The sequence below is a fragment of the Cervus elaphus genome, chromosome 5 (genome assembly GCF_910594005.1).
Source record: "Cervus elaphus chromosome 5, mCerEla1.1, whole genome shotgun sequence".
NCBI lineage: Eukaryota > Metazoa > Chordata > Mammalia > Artiodactyla > Cervidae > Cervus > Cervus elaphus.
Genome location: NC_057819.1, coordinates 13,976,085 through 13,989,633, shown reverse-complemented (window position 1 = coordinate 13,989,633; position 13,549 = coordinate 13,976,085). Strand labels below are relative to the sequence as shown.

The 13,549-nt window shown below is 36.0% G+C and overlaps 1 protein-coding gene across 2 annotated transcripts in view; it reads left to right on the top strand.

Moving 5' to 3' along the window:
- The window catches only part of MED13L (mediator complex subunit 13L), a 285,924-nt gene that overhangs the window by 150,852 nt on the left and 121,523 nt on the right, over nucleotides 1-13,549 (top strand). For both annotated transcript variants that reach the window (XM_043901741.1, XM_043901742.1), the window contains exon 4: nucleotides 6,323-6,406. In XM_043901741.1, coding sequence (XP_043757676.1) covers nucleotides 6,323-6,406 — 84 coding nt within the window. The remainder of the gene's footprint in view (nucleotides 1-6,322; nucleotides 6,407-13,549) is intronic.

The following is a 13,549-nucleotide window of genomic DNA, read 5'->3' as shown; positions in this document are numbered from 1 at the left end:
GGGACTTAGGAAAATCTTGCTTTTGTAGCTTTGAAGAAATACTTAAAATGCCTGCCATAATGTTGTCAAATTGCAATTATGTGTGGGTATATGTGGTAGTATACTTTAATTTTCTTAAGCTTTTAGAATTAAACACAGCTGATTTTGCTGGAAAGGGTTTTTCTCCCTTTCTTTTTGTTTGGTTTTCTCCTCTCTTTCTCCCCCCTTCCCCGCCTATAAAATGCAGATCATTGGTTTGCACACAATGGAAGATTACATGGGTCTTTTGATGCCATTGTGCTCTGTCCAGTCCACACTTAACTTCTTGGTGGTGTTTAGTCACTAAGCCATGTCTGACTCTTTCGATCCCATGGACTGCGGCCCACCATGCTTCTCTGTCCGTGGAACTGTCCAGGCAATAATACTGGAGTGGGTTGCCATTTACTTCTCCAGCGGACCTTCCCGACTCAGGGATCAAAGCTGAGTCTCCTGCATTGACAGGATTCTTTGCCACTGAGCCACCTGGGAAGCCCCCATGCTTACTTAGGGAGACTTTAATCTGTGGGTATTTGATATTTGTAAAACATAATGGCTCTCTGAGTCATCCATTGATGCTACTTTTTTAATGGATTGTTGTCATATTCTCCCCATGGGAGTTTATAACACAACTGTAAAATTGACTTTGGCCTGGAGCTTCTAAGTTTGCCAAGAGTTGATATTTTAAGTGAAGATACTCAATTTGGAAAAGTACATTAAAAATAACAGAGAGAGGATTGGAATTATATGATAACAATAACATTGCATTTGTAAATTAGTAGCTTTCAATACTGGGGAAGGAAATGGCAACCCACTCCAGTGTTCTTGCCTGGAGAATCCCGGGGACAGAGCAGCCTCGTGGGCTGCCGTCTATGGGGTCGCACAGAGTCGGACACGACTGAAGCGACTTAGCAGCGGCAGCAGCAGCAGCTTTCAACACCCTATGGTATTGTGATCCAATAAGATTATCAGAGGGCAGATGAGCAAGGCCCTTGGATGTGGTAGTTCAAAATGATAAATACATAATTCAGTAGAGGATAGTGATTAGTACAGCCTTGGTTGAAGAAATGGTGATGTAACACTGCAACCTTGAGGGTCCTGGGGTAATAAATGTAATAAGAGTAGGAAATGACTAATTAATAAATTCTCATTTTATTGAATTGCTGCAGTGTACAGTTCTTTAAAAGAAGTAGAAGGATGAGGCTTTAGACTTAAGGGGCATTTGTTAATATTTTTAGGGCTGGGAAAGGATTAAGACTTTAAATTTTAAATTTAAATGTATTACTACTAATATTATTTGTGTGGTTAGAGAGTGGGATCAGACACTAAATGTTTGAAACTATTGTAGAATGGGCATTTCAGGTTAGGCCAGTCCTACAGAAGGCCTTAGCCTTACAGAGATTTTGGAGAGGATGGAAATAATAGCGGTTACTTGGTTGGAGGAGACAGCATCCATTCAGGCACAGTAGGAACCCGAAGTACTGAAGATAGAAGGGATCTGTTGAAAAAGGTTTCTTTAACCTTAAATTGGGTGGCGCAGATGGTTAAGAATCTACCTGCAATGCAGGAGATCTGGGTTCCACCCCTGGGTCGGGAAGCTCCCCTGGAGAAGGGAATAGGTGCCCATCCAGTATTCTTGCCTGGGAAATCTCATGGACGGAGGAGCCTGGCAGGTTACAGTCCATGGAGTCACAAAAATTGGGTTTCTTTTATTTAGTTGGGAATTAGGAGCACTGCAGTTTCTTGGGAAAATACTTCGTTGCATACATGTTTGATATAGATTCGGCTGCTGTTGGTGAGGATGTTCTGGTATGAAGTTATATAAAATTTAGTCTGTCTGAGCAGCCCTGTAAGTAGATGATTGCACGAAGGGGCAGTTCAGTTGAGGATGTGGTGGAGGAACGCTATCCTTGAACTTTTATATCTAGGAAAGCTATAGTACCTATGGAGTATGAGGGCTCAGAAGGAGCTGCAGCCAGTGTTGGCTCCCTTCTAAACCTCCCAACTATCCCACCTGGGAAATGGATTGCTGATTTATGCTATGGTTACTGCTGTGGCTTCTGTGATCTTATTTCAGGTTTGCCCGTGGTTTTGGGATTAGAGATTGGGGCTTGCCAACTTCAGAGTCAGGTTGTTCTTGTAGTTAATTAATTATTTACAACCATTTGACATGATGCAGAATCATGTGTACACAAACACACAACTGGATTTCTTTTTTATTTTTTGGCTTCTGTTTCTTTTCTTCTTGAAATAGTGATTTTTAGGGAGGTAGTAGGGGACTTGGAATTATCTCCAAAAAGAAATACTTACCTAGAATATTACTTAAAAACATTTTATAAATCTGACATGACATTGTGATCTTTTAAGATATTGTTGTACTGCTTTACAGAATTTCGTCTTATTTTAGTAGTAAGGTAATTTTAAAAATCTCAATAATAATGAGTGGGATTACTGAGTGGATAGCCGGGGTTAACTGATACAAATTCTTAGCACTATTTGTCATGTTGATATAAAGCAGTTTTTGGCAGATGAGGTATATCTCTAGGTTTATATATTTGTCAAGTATAAATTTTGTCTCTCAAAAAGAATAAAAGTTAATAGAGTATAAAAGAGGGAAATAGTATTTCTGATATACTGTATTTTTTTTTATATCTTAGCATTATTTCTTGTGGGACATCCCAGATGGTACAGTGGTAAAGAATCTGCCTGCTAATGCAGGAGACGCAGTAGACAAGGGTTCCATCCCTGGTTTGGAAAGATCCCCTGGAGAAGGAAATGGCAACCCTGTCCAGTATTCTTGCCTGGGAAATCCTGTGGACAGAGAAGCCTGGTGGGCTACAGTCCATGGGGTCCCAAAGAGACACAGCTGAGCATAGCACAGCATTATCTCTCTTAAAAAAAGATTTGCTTAATTTTGTTCTTTATGTATAATTAAAGCATATGAGCAGTAGTGCCAGTATTCCTAAACATTTTTTAACACCTATCTAATTTTCCACATATTGAGTATCCACTATGATTTTAGTCTGGAGTGAGTTGTGAAGGGCTATAAGGAGATGAAATATATATATATATATATTTGCTCCAAACACATACACACAAGAAAATTCAAATAACAATGTGAGGTTGCTCCTGATTAGTGGTTACAAACAAGAGGAGTCTCAATATTACACTGTGAATAGGAAAATACTCGGCGTATAGCATTCATTTCTCAGATACTTACTGAGCACCTATTACTTTCGAGCATAACATAAAGCATATGCATATCGTGACCCCAAATATACAAAACATATTATATGAATCATGACCCCAAAATGATTGAGAAGAAAGGACTTACTAGTATCTCAGTATATTATCTGCTACTGAGGCAGCATAGTTCCAGGTATCAATCAGGTGGCAGAACTGTCTTTCTTAGCAGAGCCACATGTTTTCTCACAGTTCCTCCCATAGCATAAAGCACAAGACTCCAAATAGAAATACTTTCTGTACTGCTTAATCTTGAAGGATTCATGTGTATCACTGTGTGTGTGTATGTGAGAGAGAGAGAGAGTGTGTGTGTGTGTGTGTGTGAGAGAGAGAGAGAGTTTTTTTTTTTTTGGATCAGCCATCAGTTCAGTTCAGTCACTCAGTTGTGTCCGAGTCTTTGCGATCAGCCATAGTTGAGATGAAGAGATTGCAGAGTACAAAAATTAATAGTGATAGTTGCTGAGTTCTTTTAACCTATTTATTGACTAAAAAGAAACTGCCTTCATCTTTACCCATCTCTACATCTAACAGCATGTCTGTAGTTCTCTACTGAGTTGGGGGTCAGAGGATAGAGAGGGAGCACATTCAGTGTCTTCACTCATTTGGTCCCAGCCTTCTCTGAGGTACTTGGTGACTTTGCTAACTGTCTGTCACATCACTGGTGACAGGGTTACTTGTGATAGCTCCCTTATGCAGAGGTCAGTCAGGCAGGCAATCGGTCAGTCCCAGACCCAGGACAGTATTAAAAACACGGCTTCATCCAGTGCAACTGTGCATTCTCATGGTTTCCTTTCAGTGCGAGGGAAATCACTGATCACGTAGACACTGGTTACTGGTTGAAAATCACATAAGTCATTTATGACTCTGATTTGGAACCAGATGTTTTTGGATTGAAGGAGCAGTCATTTCCATGGCTGTTTTGTGTATTAGTGGTAATAACCTTTTGTTGACATTGCCTGACAAAGAAATATGATCTGCAGTGGAAACTCCAGGAGATGTATTAGCACAGAGTACACCCTCAGCATTTTCATTAGCTTTTTGCCTTTTGCCTTTGTCCTTGGCTGTGCATTGCTGCTCCTCCACTCCAGTCTCTCATTTGTGCTGGAATGAAAATTGTGAATAGAATTTGTTGCTTTTACTTCATAGAAGGGCAAGGGTTTTGAAATAGACTACATGTTGTCCTCTTTAATGAGAGATGTTATACTGTCAAAAGCCTTGGAGTTTTTTCTTCCCATAAACTGTAAATTCATGTTTTCTCTGTTATTGAACAAATGGGTTTTTTGAATTCTGACCTTTAAGACTTATGAACTAATGAATGCGTTATTTAAAAGTGGTATTTGGTAAGTGAGGATGAGTGTCAGTAGAAGACAGTGTTTAATGTTTGGTGTGATTCTATACATGTCCTATTGCTTTCATTCTAAGCATTATTGATTTTAAGATACACCTTTAATTTAGTAATAGCTTTTGGAGAAGAAAAAACAGTAATCAATTACAAGATAAACTTGGACTTTAAAAATGAGTAAAGAATTGCAGGAATGTGACAGCATATATGTCATCTACCTAAAAAATGCAATTAAGTCCCTTAACTAGACAATAAAATGTTAATTTTATTTTTCAGTTTTGCTTCTTGAGCACTTTCATCTTATGGGTTTTCTGTATTTTCTATTCTAACTTTAATGGAGTCATATGGTCTTTAATCCTAAAAGGCAAGTTTATTTATAATCTTAGGAGAACAGTCTGGTTACTTTGAAAATGATTTTTTTTTCATTGTAAATAAGGAAGTTTATTTCAGAAATAGTTTTCAAAATAAAGCTAGTTGAAGCCAGTGGCTGTTTGATGCAACACTGTTTTAAACTGGCTCTGCCCACAGGGAGTTACATTGTGGCCAACAGAAACTATTGCCGTTTACTAAGGCATCTAATCTGTAAGGAGTTGGGTGAAGGCTTGAATTGTTTCCATCCTCCTTGGATGGAGTGGAAATTACAGAGGCAAAAGCCACCAGCAGAATTGCCTGAATATTCAATAAAGAATTGCTGTGCAGCTCTTTTACTGGTGGATAAAACCTTGTATAGAAGAATTACATCTACCTTTCTGACAGTTTTCTTACAAAATATGTATCATTTCATTGAATAGTGTTAGAGATTACTGTATTTCATCAATTTCAAAATGCACATTCTCTCCCACATTTTTATATTTTCAAAATCAGGGATATTCTTTACAAATGATGGCAGCTCACAACTGACTGGGTGGCAGTTATGATATAGTTGTCATCTGCCTGTATTCCGGTGAACTTGGTTATAGCTATCTGTATTGTTTTCACTTCAGTTGAATTGTGTGCATTTTTGGTATTACATCAGTTGAGTTCAGTTGCCATTAACATGTCTTCAGAAGGAATACCCTGTGACTTGACATTGAAAAATAATGTACATAAAGTGGTGTGAAAACCGAAGCAGGGAACAATTTAGATATGAAGAAAACAAATATTCATTAGTGAAGGACTGACTGCAGTTCCTCAGTTTTTTTTTTTTTTGCAAAGCCATAATGAAGTGCTTTGCCATATCTACAAAAGGAAAGAACCTAGTTGAAGAGGCTCTGGTATGCTTTTATTACCAAAATCCCTGCTAAAGAATTGACTGCCACACACCAAGCAAGTCCAGCATTAAAATTTGCAAAAAAGGGCATGAGACACTTGGAAGAATTTCTCTGAGGTATTCATAAGAAATGCTGTCTATATTCCCAACATTCTTGATCACAGAAGAATTAAAGTCATGTAGAGGTGTGAGGATTTGAAGTAATTCAGACGTGTAAAATGCTTCAGGAATTTTTCAGCTAATTCTTTTTTTAAAAAAAAAAAGTGTGTAAGAATAATATATAATGAAAGTCTGTGCCCAAAGTCAGAAAGTTCTTTCAGTTTAGTATAGTGTAAAAATTTTCAGTGATGAGAAAACATTTTGCCAATTCATTTGGTAATGGTTTTATTTTCAGTGGTGGATCTTATCTGATTATTGATTCAGTGACTTGCTAATTCGTTATTGAAACTGTATTCTTGACATAATTATTGTAGGTGCCTAATGGATAAGAACTTCGTTAGGATTGGGAAATGGTTTGTCCGACCTTATGAAAAAGATGAAAAGCCAGTCAACAAAAGGTGAGTCTTTGCATTGCTTTTGGTCTTTGGGTTTCTTTTGCTTGACCGCAACTGTCTTTGGAGAAGAGATGAATGGAGGGAGCAGCTTTTATTTACTTTCCAATAATGTTAATAGTTTAGATGTTTGAAACAGATTCCTGGATCACATTTTATTAAATACTCTATTACTAAGTTTTTGTGGAATATTAAACATCTAGTTTTTGTGGCTAGAAAAATTATCGGTAACCCATGTCTGAGATCCTTATAGCCACACTCTTTGGAATTGAATTACTCTATTTTGTTATTCTAATTTATCTTTCTTCCTTAAAGTGTTATGTGGCATAACTTTACATCAATTGTCAAGTGAATTCAAATGGTGACAGTTTTTATAGAATTATTTGATGCCCTTAAAAGTTGGTCAACACGTCCTTGATAGTTGTCAGACCAGGACTGGGAATTACTTATCTAAACGGTCCTAAACTTTTAACCATCACTTATTATATGCAAGGCTTTAAAGGCAGTCTTTGATACTAAACAAACATGGAATTTTAGATCAATCAAGCCAGAATCAAAATTCAAAACCACAAAATCTAATATTTATCTCACTTTCCTTTGAACACAATGTGAATTTAATTGGAAGTTGGTGATTATTTCATTTTTGTAGAACTGAGGACACAGTCTTGATTCTGTTTTACTATCTATGAAATTGTCCAAAGCTAAGGGTACCAGCTAGTGGCTGTAGACAGGAGCTCTTGAAGCCTTATGTGGTAGGTTCAGTTGTTTGGTTAGTTGGCCAAAATTTCAGTTGGCTACTCTGCCTCATCTTTCAGTAATACCAGCCTTCTCTCCAATCTGTGTGTCATAAAGCTTTGATTTAAATGGTTGTGGAATCTCCTTATTAACTAAACCTAATTTATGAAAATTGGAATTTTTCAAATAAGATAAATTAGGGACTGACTTTTCTTTTTGCCAAATCATCATTAACTTCCTTCAAATATTCCCCTCCTTTTAGTACACATAGCGTTTTATTAAAAATTGTGTTTAAGTAGGTAGTAGGTATTGTGGGTATCAAAGTTTGCCTGAAAAGGATAATAATTTTTAGAAAAAAGGTACTAATGTGTCTGGGTGTGGTTCTGTTTACAGATGCTTTGATTGATGGAGAGGAACTTTTTTTCCCTTTTATTTTTATCGATTTCATATAAGTGATGAATGTTTCATGGGCATAATTCATCTTAGCATTTTCTTTAAATTTATAGAGGACTTAACTTTCCTGCTGGTTAAAGTTCGGACTGTCATTGTTGGAGTCTGAGTGGTGACGCATGGTGTTGCTTTAGTGCAGGGTTCTTCTTTGCCGTCCTCAGCCTGCCTCTCCATGATCAGTGAGCATGTTCACAGCTGGTCTCTGATGCGTTAACTGAACCAGTCCTGAAAGTTTTGACCAAAAGGTACAGAAATTTGTGTGATGATTTGTGAGGAATTTGTGGATGAAGAGGAAATGTAGAAATAAGAGTAGCTGTTGTAGCTAAATGTAGAAATAGGAGTGAAGGAGTAGCAATTACTATTTTAGTGTAAAAAATAATGTTTAACAGTCAGATGTACTTCTTTTTTAGCTTGTATATCTTTACACTTTATTTAGATACTCAGAGACTTCCTAACTTTAGCAAGCCAGATGTAAATAATGCATTTAATATGTTTGGATATTTGATTTTGTGTACCTGGGAGGCTATTGAGTTCTGAACAGTGTAATTTAGTTATTTTATTATTTTTAAGACTTTAAGTTGTGGTTGAATCTTGTGCAGCTTTTCGTGTAGAAACATTGATACTTTTAAAAAGCTATTTTGGAAGGTGTTAACGATTAGAAAACATTTTAAAGCAAAGATTCTATTAAAAAATTTGGCATATGCTATAATAAAACTTTTATTAGGGGTAATGACTTTTTCACTCTTGTTCTCTCAATGGAAAATAGAGTATCTTGTTGGATGTTGAATAGGATTTCAGTGCTTAAGTCATTTTGGGTGGATAGGGTAGCGATGTAGGGGAGGTCATTTAGGATTAGAAGAGTTGGTATCACATCCTACACCTCTTTTTACAAGTTATTTGCTTTTATAAAAGTTGTTTAGTTTTTCTGAGTTGTACTTCTATTTTTTGCTGTTGTTGAATTGATAATGGTATCTTAGAGGATTATTGTGAAAGTTAAATGAGTTAATTTATATGACTAGTTTAGTTGAGAAACAAGAAGAACAAATTAATCTTCTTTAAGCTTTTTCTTTTATTTTAGTACATACCAGTTTAGTATCAATGGAGAGGAGTTTGCTGCAGATGCTAAATGCTTTGTATGTACAAATTAATATTTTTAGGAATTCCCTAATTTGATATCATTAGACCCAAATAAAAAGAACATACTATAAATAATAATATTCTAAATATAAAGTAAACTGATACTAGCATATAGATACTTTTGATCAGTAGATCAAATGCACCACTTAACACAATGCATATTTTAAGTAAGCTAAAATAACTCTAATAGTGGCAACAAAAGATTATATTGATGACTAGGTTTCACCAATTCAATTAATAATATATTATTTTTTGAGCTATCATTTCTCTCTGTATTGATAGTAAAAATAAGTCATTTGCTAAAGGACTCTGAAATTAAAGTTCTCAAAGTTTGATATGAGATGATGTTCAGGATAGTTAAAGAAAAATTATATATGTGTATAAATTTACACACACAGATTTGACCAGGCAGGTCCAGGAAGATAAAAGAAATTTATATCATTTTTTGTTTTTGCTATAGTAGTGTATCTCTTGTTACTCATTCTTGGAAATATAATCAGTAAAAAAAGAGAATTTGGCTTTGTCCTAAAAAGTTGTGACAGCTAACATCAAACAAATAAAATTTCTGATTTCTAAGGTATATTGAACTTGAAAAGCCTTAGCTTCCAGAGTATTCTTAAAAACAAACCAGTAAAAAAATGTTCTTTTAAGATAACAAAAATTATTCCAGTGGTGGAGGTTCTTTCTATTGGAAAGATGTCTATTTTCTACTTTAGTTTCAGCCCATACTTGACTGCCCAGAATTTGGAGTTTATATTCCTTAGTCTTTGAATGCCATTTTTAACAGAATAATTGATTGTCCCCAGTAGCAATTTGGCTCTTTGATATATACATATCAGATGTATGGTAGCTGAGTTAACACAAATACAAACTTGCCAGTGCATTTTTTGAATTAATTTGGCATCTCTTCCTTGTGGGCAAACCTGCCCTTCTCTTGGGTGATGCTCCAAATAGCCTCACGTGTCTTCAGATATTTTAATTACTTTTGTGTGTGCTGTTAACAGATGCACATGCACATACACAGTTGGAAGTGTGTTACTTTGAGTGCTTTTGTGTCATCTCATCTGGATATTTTGTTGACTCTTAAGCCTGGGATTATTTCTTTAACTTCCTTTTTATGTTCTTATATTACCTAGCTAGAGATGCACTTGTCCTTTGATTTTAGTAGCCAAAAGCAGTTTCTGTGTAATGGGATGGAATATTTTGAGGTACCAATATTCTTTAGCACTTTAAAACTTAACTTCCCTCTCTTTCCTTATCCTCCCCTGTCTCTTCACCTCTTCTTGTTTTCCTTTCCATCTTCCTCTTTCCTGTACTTTCCTTATATTATAGCCCCAGTCATCTGTGTTTCCCTCTTGAGATGCAGAGATAAAAATTCAGGGAAAGCGATCTCACTAGAGGGTAAGCAGACATTTAATCAGTCACTTCATTGTAAAAAGTAACGAGAATCTGTTATTGGTGTCCAGAAAAGTAAGATCATTAGTGATAGCCTTGTAATTTTCCTTGTAAATTAACTTTGCATGTGTGTGGTACCTTTAAGAATTTATGATGGGAAATTAATTTTAAAAAGTAATGGGACAATCTGGATGTATTAATCATACATAATAATTTTACCATAGTTTTTGTTTGTTTTTGGTGGATCTATAAAATATGTAGTCATTTTCTGCTAGTTTATCTGATGGAAGATATATCAGAAGGTACTATGTATTATGTCTCTTGAATTTGAGAATTGTATGAAAAGTGAGAAGATGAGGTTAGAGTCCTGGGGAGCATTTACAGGATTGGTAGAGAAAAGGGATATATAAAGGAGACTAGGGAAGGTCAGTGAGAAGGGAGACAGATCCAGGAGGATTAGTATCATCAAAGCCATGAATTTTTAAAGTGTGAAGATTAATCAGCTATCTCTACCAGTGAGGACATATAAAATACATTCTAAAAGGTAGTTATGCAGTCATGATGGACATGACATGAGCAGTTTCATTGAAGTGAATTTCAGGTTGTGGTAGCCTAAGATATAAATGGGAGTTGAAATGAAGATAGGAATGTAGACTTTTTGTTATATTTTGTCATAGGTATCTGCAAAGTGTTAAACTGTTGGATCTACTACTAGGAAGGGAGGAGACAAGAGCCTCTGATGAGTCTTAGTGATACTGTCTGTCCTTCTTAAAAGTATCTTTCATATCCCAGACACTCTGCTTTGTACTTTCACAGACATTCTGCTTACAGTGTTAAATTGAAAGACTGGCTCAACCAGAAATAGCTTGTTTACTTTTTAAAAATTACTTTCCTTTTTTTCTTAATAACCAAAAGGCAATCATCAATGTTAATTTTTGGGTTTTGTCCTATTAGTAGTCTAAAAAGTAGACAATAAAAACTTATATCCTGAATATCAGTAGTGGATTTTCACAGTTTAAATATATACTGTCCAGTTTCAAAATGGATTTTAAACACTCTACAGTGTTGGGCTAACTCTCTTCAGTCGTGTCCAACTCTTTGCAACTCTTTGGACCATAGCTGCCAGGCTCCTCTGTCTATGGGATTCTCCAGGCAAGAATACTGGAGTGGGTTGCTATGCCCTTCTCCAAGGGATCTTCCTGACTCAGGAATTGAACCCATGTCTCCTGCATTGCAGGTGGATTCTTCTTTAAAAATGTACCTATATATCTGTATACATATAGATATATAGTTGAACATATATATATACACTGAAGAGGTTTTGTGAATAGCATTGTTTTAATTCCTGCTAGAGGGCTGAAACTAAGCTGGAAATAGAGCTATCCTTGATGACTGCTCCATCCAGAAATATGGATGGTCTCCCATTAACTATCTGATCTTGTGGGATTTACTGAATCTTGTGGACTTCAGTTTTAGCATGTATTATTTCTAAAATGTTTCCAGGGAAATTGTAGAATCTGGGCAAGTCCTTAGTGTATGTATGTACACACACACACACACACACACACACACACACGCATATATATCTTTTCTGCGTTCTTTGTCTACCACCAGGAACATATTGTTTTCATTGTGTTTCTGTTCTGGCTGTAAGCAGAAAATAGCTCCTTTATTTACCAATTCAGGGGATTTAATTACTGTTCCAGAGGGTCTGAAAGTTTTCAAGAATGTGTCTAGAGAAAGGGATTGTGTTAGTTTCAGTAATAATGTTCATAATGAGATTAGGAAGAAGGGAGAAGAAATTTTAGGTACCAGTGGGATTTATATTTATAAGTAGTTGGTTTACTTCTTTGATGTATTTGGACTGTTAGAGGACATAGGGCATTATAAAAATAAAGCTTTTATTAAGTATGGTTCTTCAAAGGTATTAAATTTCTATCTGAGAACCTGACAGAATGTGAAAGTGTACTTCTCATGTAGGGTTTGAGGTATTATAACTTAATATTTATGGCTGAAGAATATGGAAGCTGTGAGTGTTAAGATGAAATCTTAAATTATGTTAACTGTGAAGCTTCCTCTTTGTTGTAACGTTCAGCTCTGGTCTGTTGTTACAGTCTTCTGCCTGTCTGGATCTTCTGACTTCAAACTGCTCATGTTTCTAATACCCTGTATATCCTTCTGTTCGACTACTTTTGGTGAGGCGCTCTCCCATCTAAGACCATAATGTGGTGTCAGTGTTTAGGGTGTTACCCAAATTTTATCTGGCATTCCTGTTCCCCAGAAGAAGCCTTTTGTCCAGACAGAGTTGCCCTTCACAGTTCCTAGTAGCATGGTTTCAACTCCTTTTCTCTTTTGTTCGTGTTCTTCCCCTACCCTGCCACCCCTCATCTGTCTTCTCTGGCAACTCAAGTTAACTTTGATCTCTCTTCTTTGAGCTGCTCCCCTGAGGCAACTTTTCTAGCTGGTGTTTTCCTGACATTTTACCTCAATGTTTATCAGTAGTATGTTTTTTACTATTCTTGGGGTATGTGTGTGTGTGTGTGTGTTTTATTTAAAAATTTTTATTTTTCTCTTGAATTTGTACTAAGATAAGAATTCATTAAAAATGATGTCTTAAAATTTATTTAATGTAAAACAAAATATCAAGTTTTTAAGATTACATTCCCATTTTAAACTATTATCTTTTATAAATGGGTTAAAACATTTGTTTCTTATAATTGTCAGTTTTGCATGAGGCTTTTCTCAATATTACTTAGTGGTTTGTTCATGTTTCAGGTTTGAGCAGTTGGGCTGTCTTTATGATGGTTACTTTAGTTTAAGTATTCCCTGAGTAGAAAGCAGACTTTACCCTGTTGGACTCTGCCACCCATTGCTGGCCTTTGAATTGCAGTTCTGCTAGTGGAAACAGACTTAACATGTTTTGAGTTCTTAACAGACCTCATAGAAAAAAGGAGGCTTTTCTAGTTGGTTGCACACAGAAAAGCCTAGAAAGAACATTGTTGGGGAACATTTGAAGGATTATTATGAACCACTGAAATTGACCCAGTGTTGTTTGCTGAGTTTATCTGGTACTGAAAATGTAAGAAAACAAAGGAACATCTTAGTATGTATAATTGAAGAGAGTTGACCAAAGTATTTCTCTGTTAGGTGAATTGTTTAAAAAAAAAAAAAAAAGGACTGTAGAAGGTGCGTTTCACTGAAGGAGAAAATTGGACTGTTAGCTGGAGAATTTTGAGCTTTGTCTCAGTGGACTTTAAAGTGTTACATCAATTTCAGTGTAAGCAGGCCACCTCCCCTCCTTTGTTTCTTATTTATAATTTCAAGATCTGAAACTTAAGCTTTCTATCAGTGTATGGTTCACACCCCTGAGTGACCACTTTCTTCTCCTAGTGATTTGTTGGATCCTTGACTATTTCTAGGCCTTGATTTCAA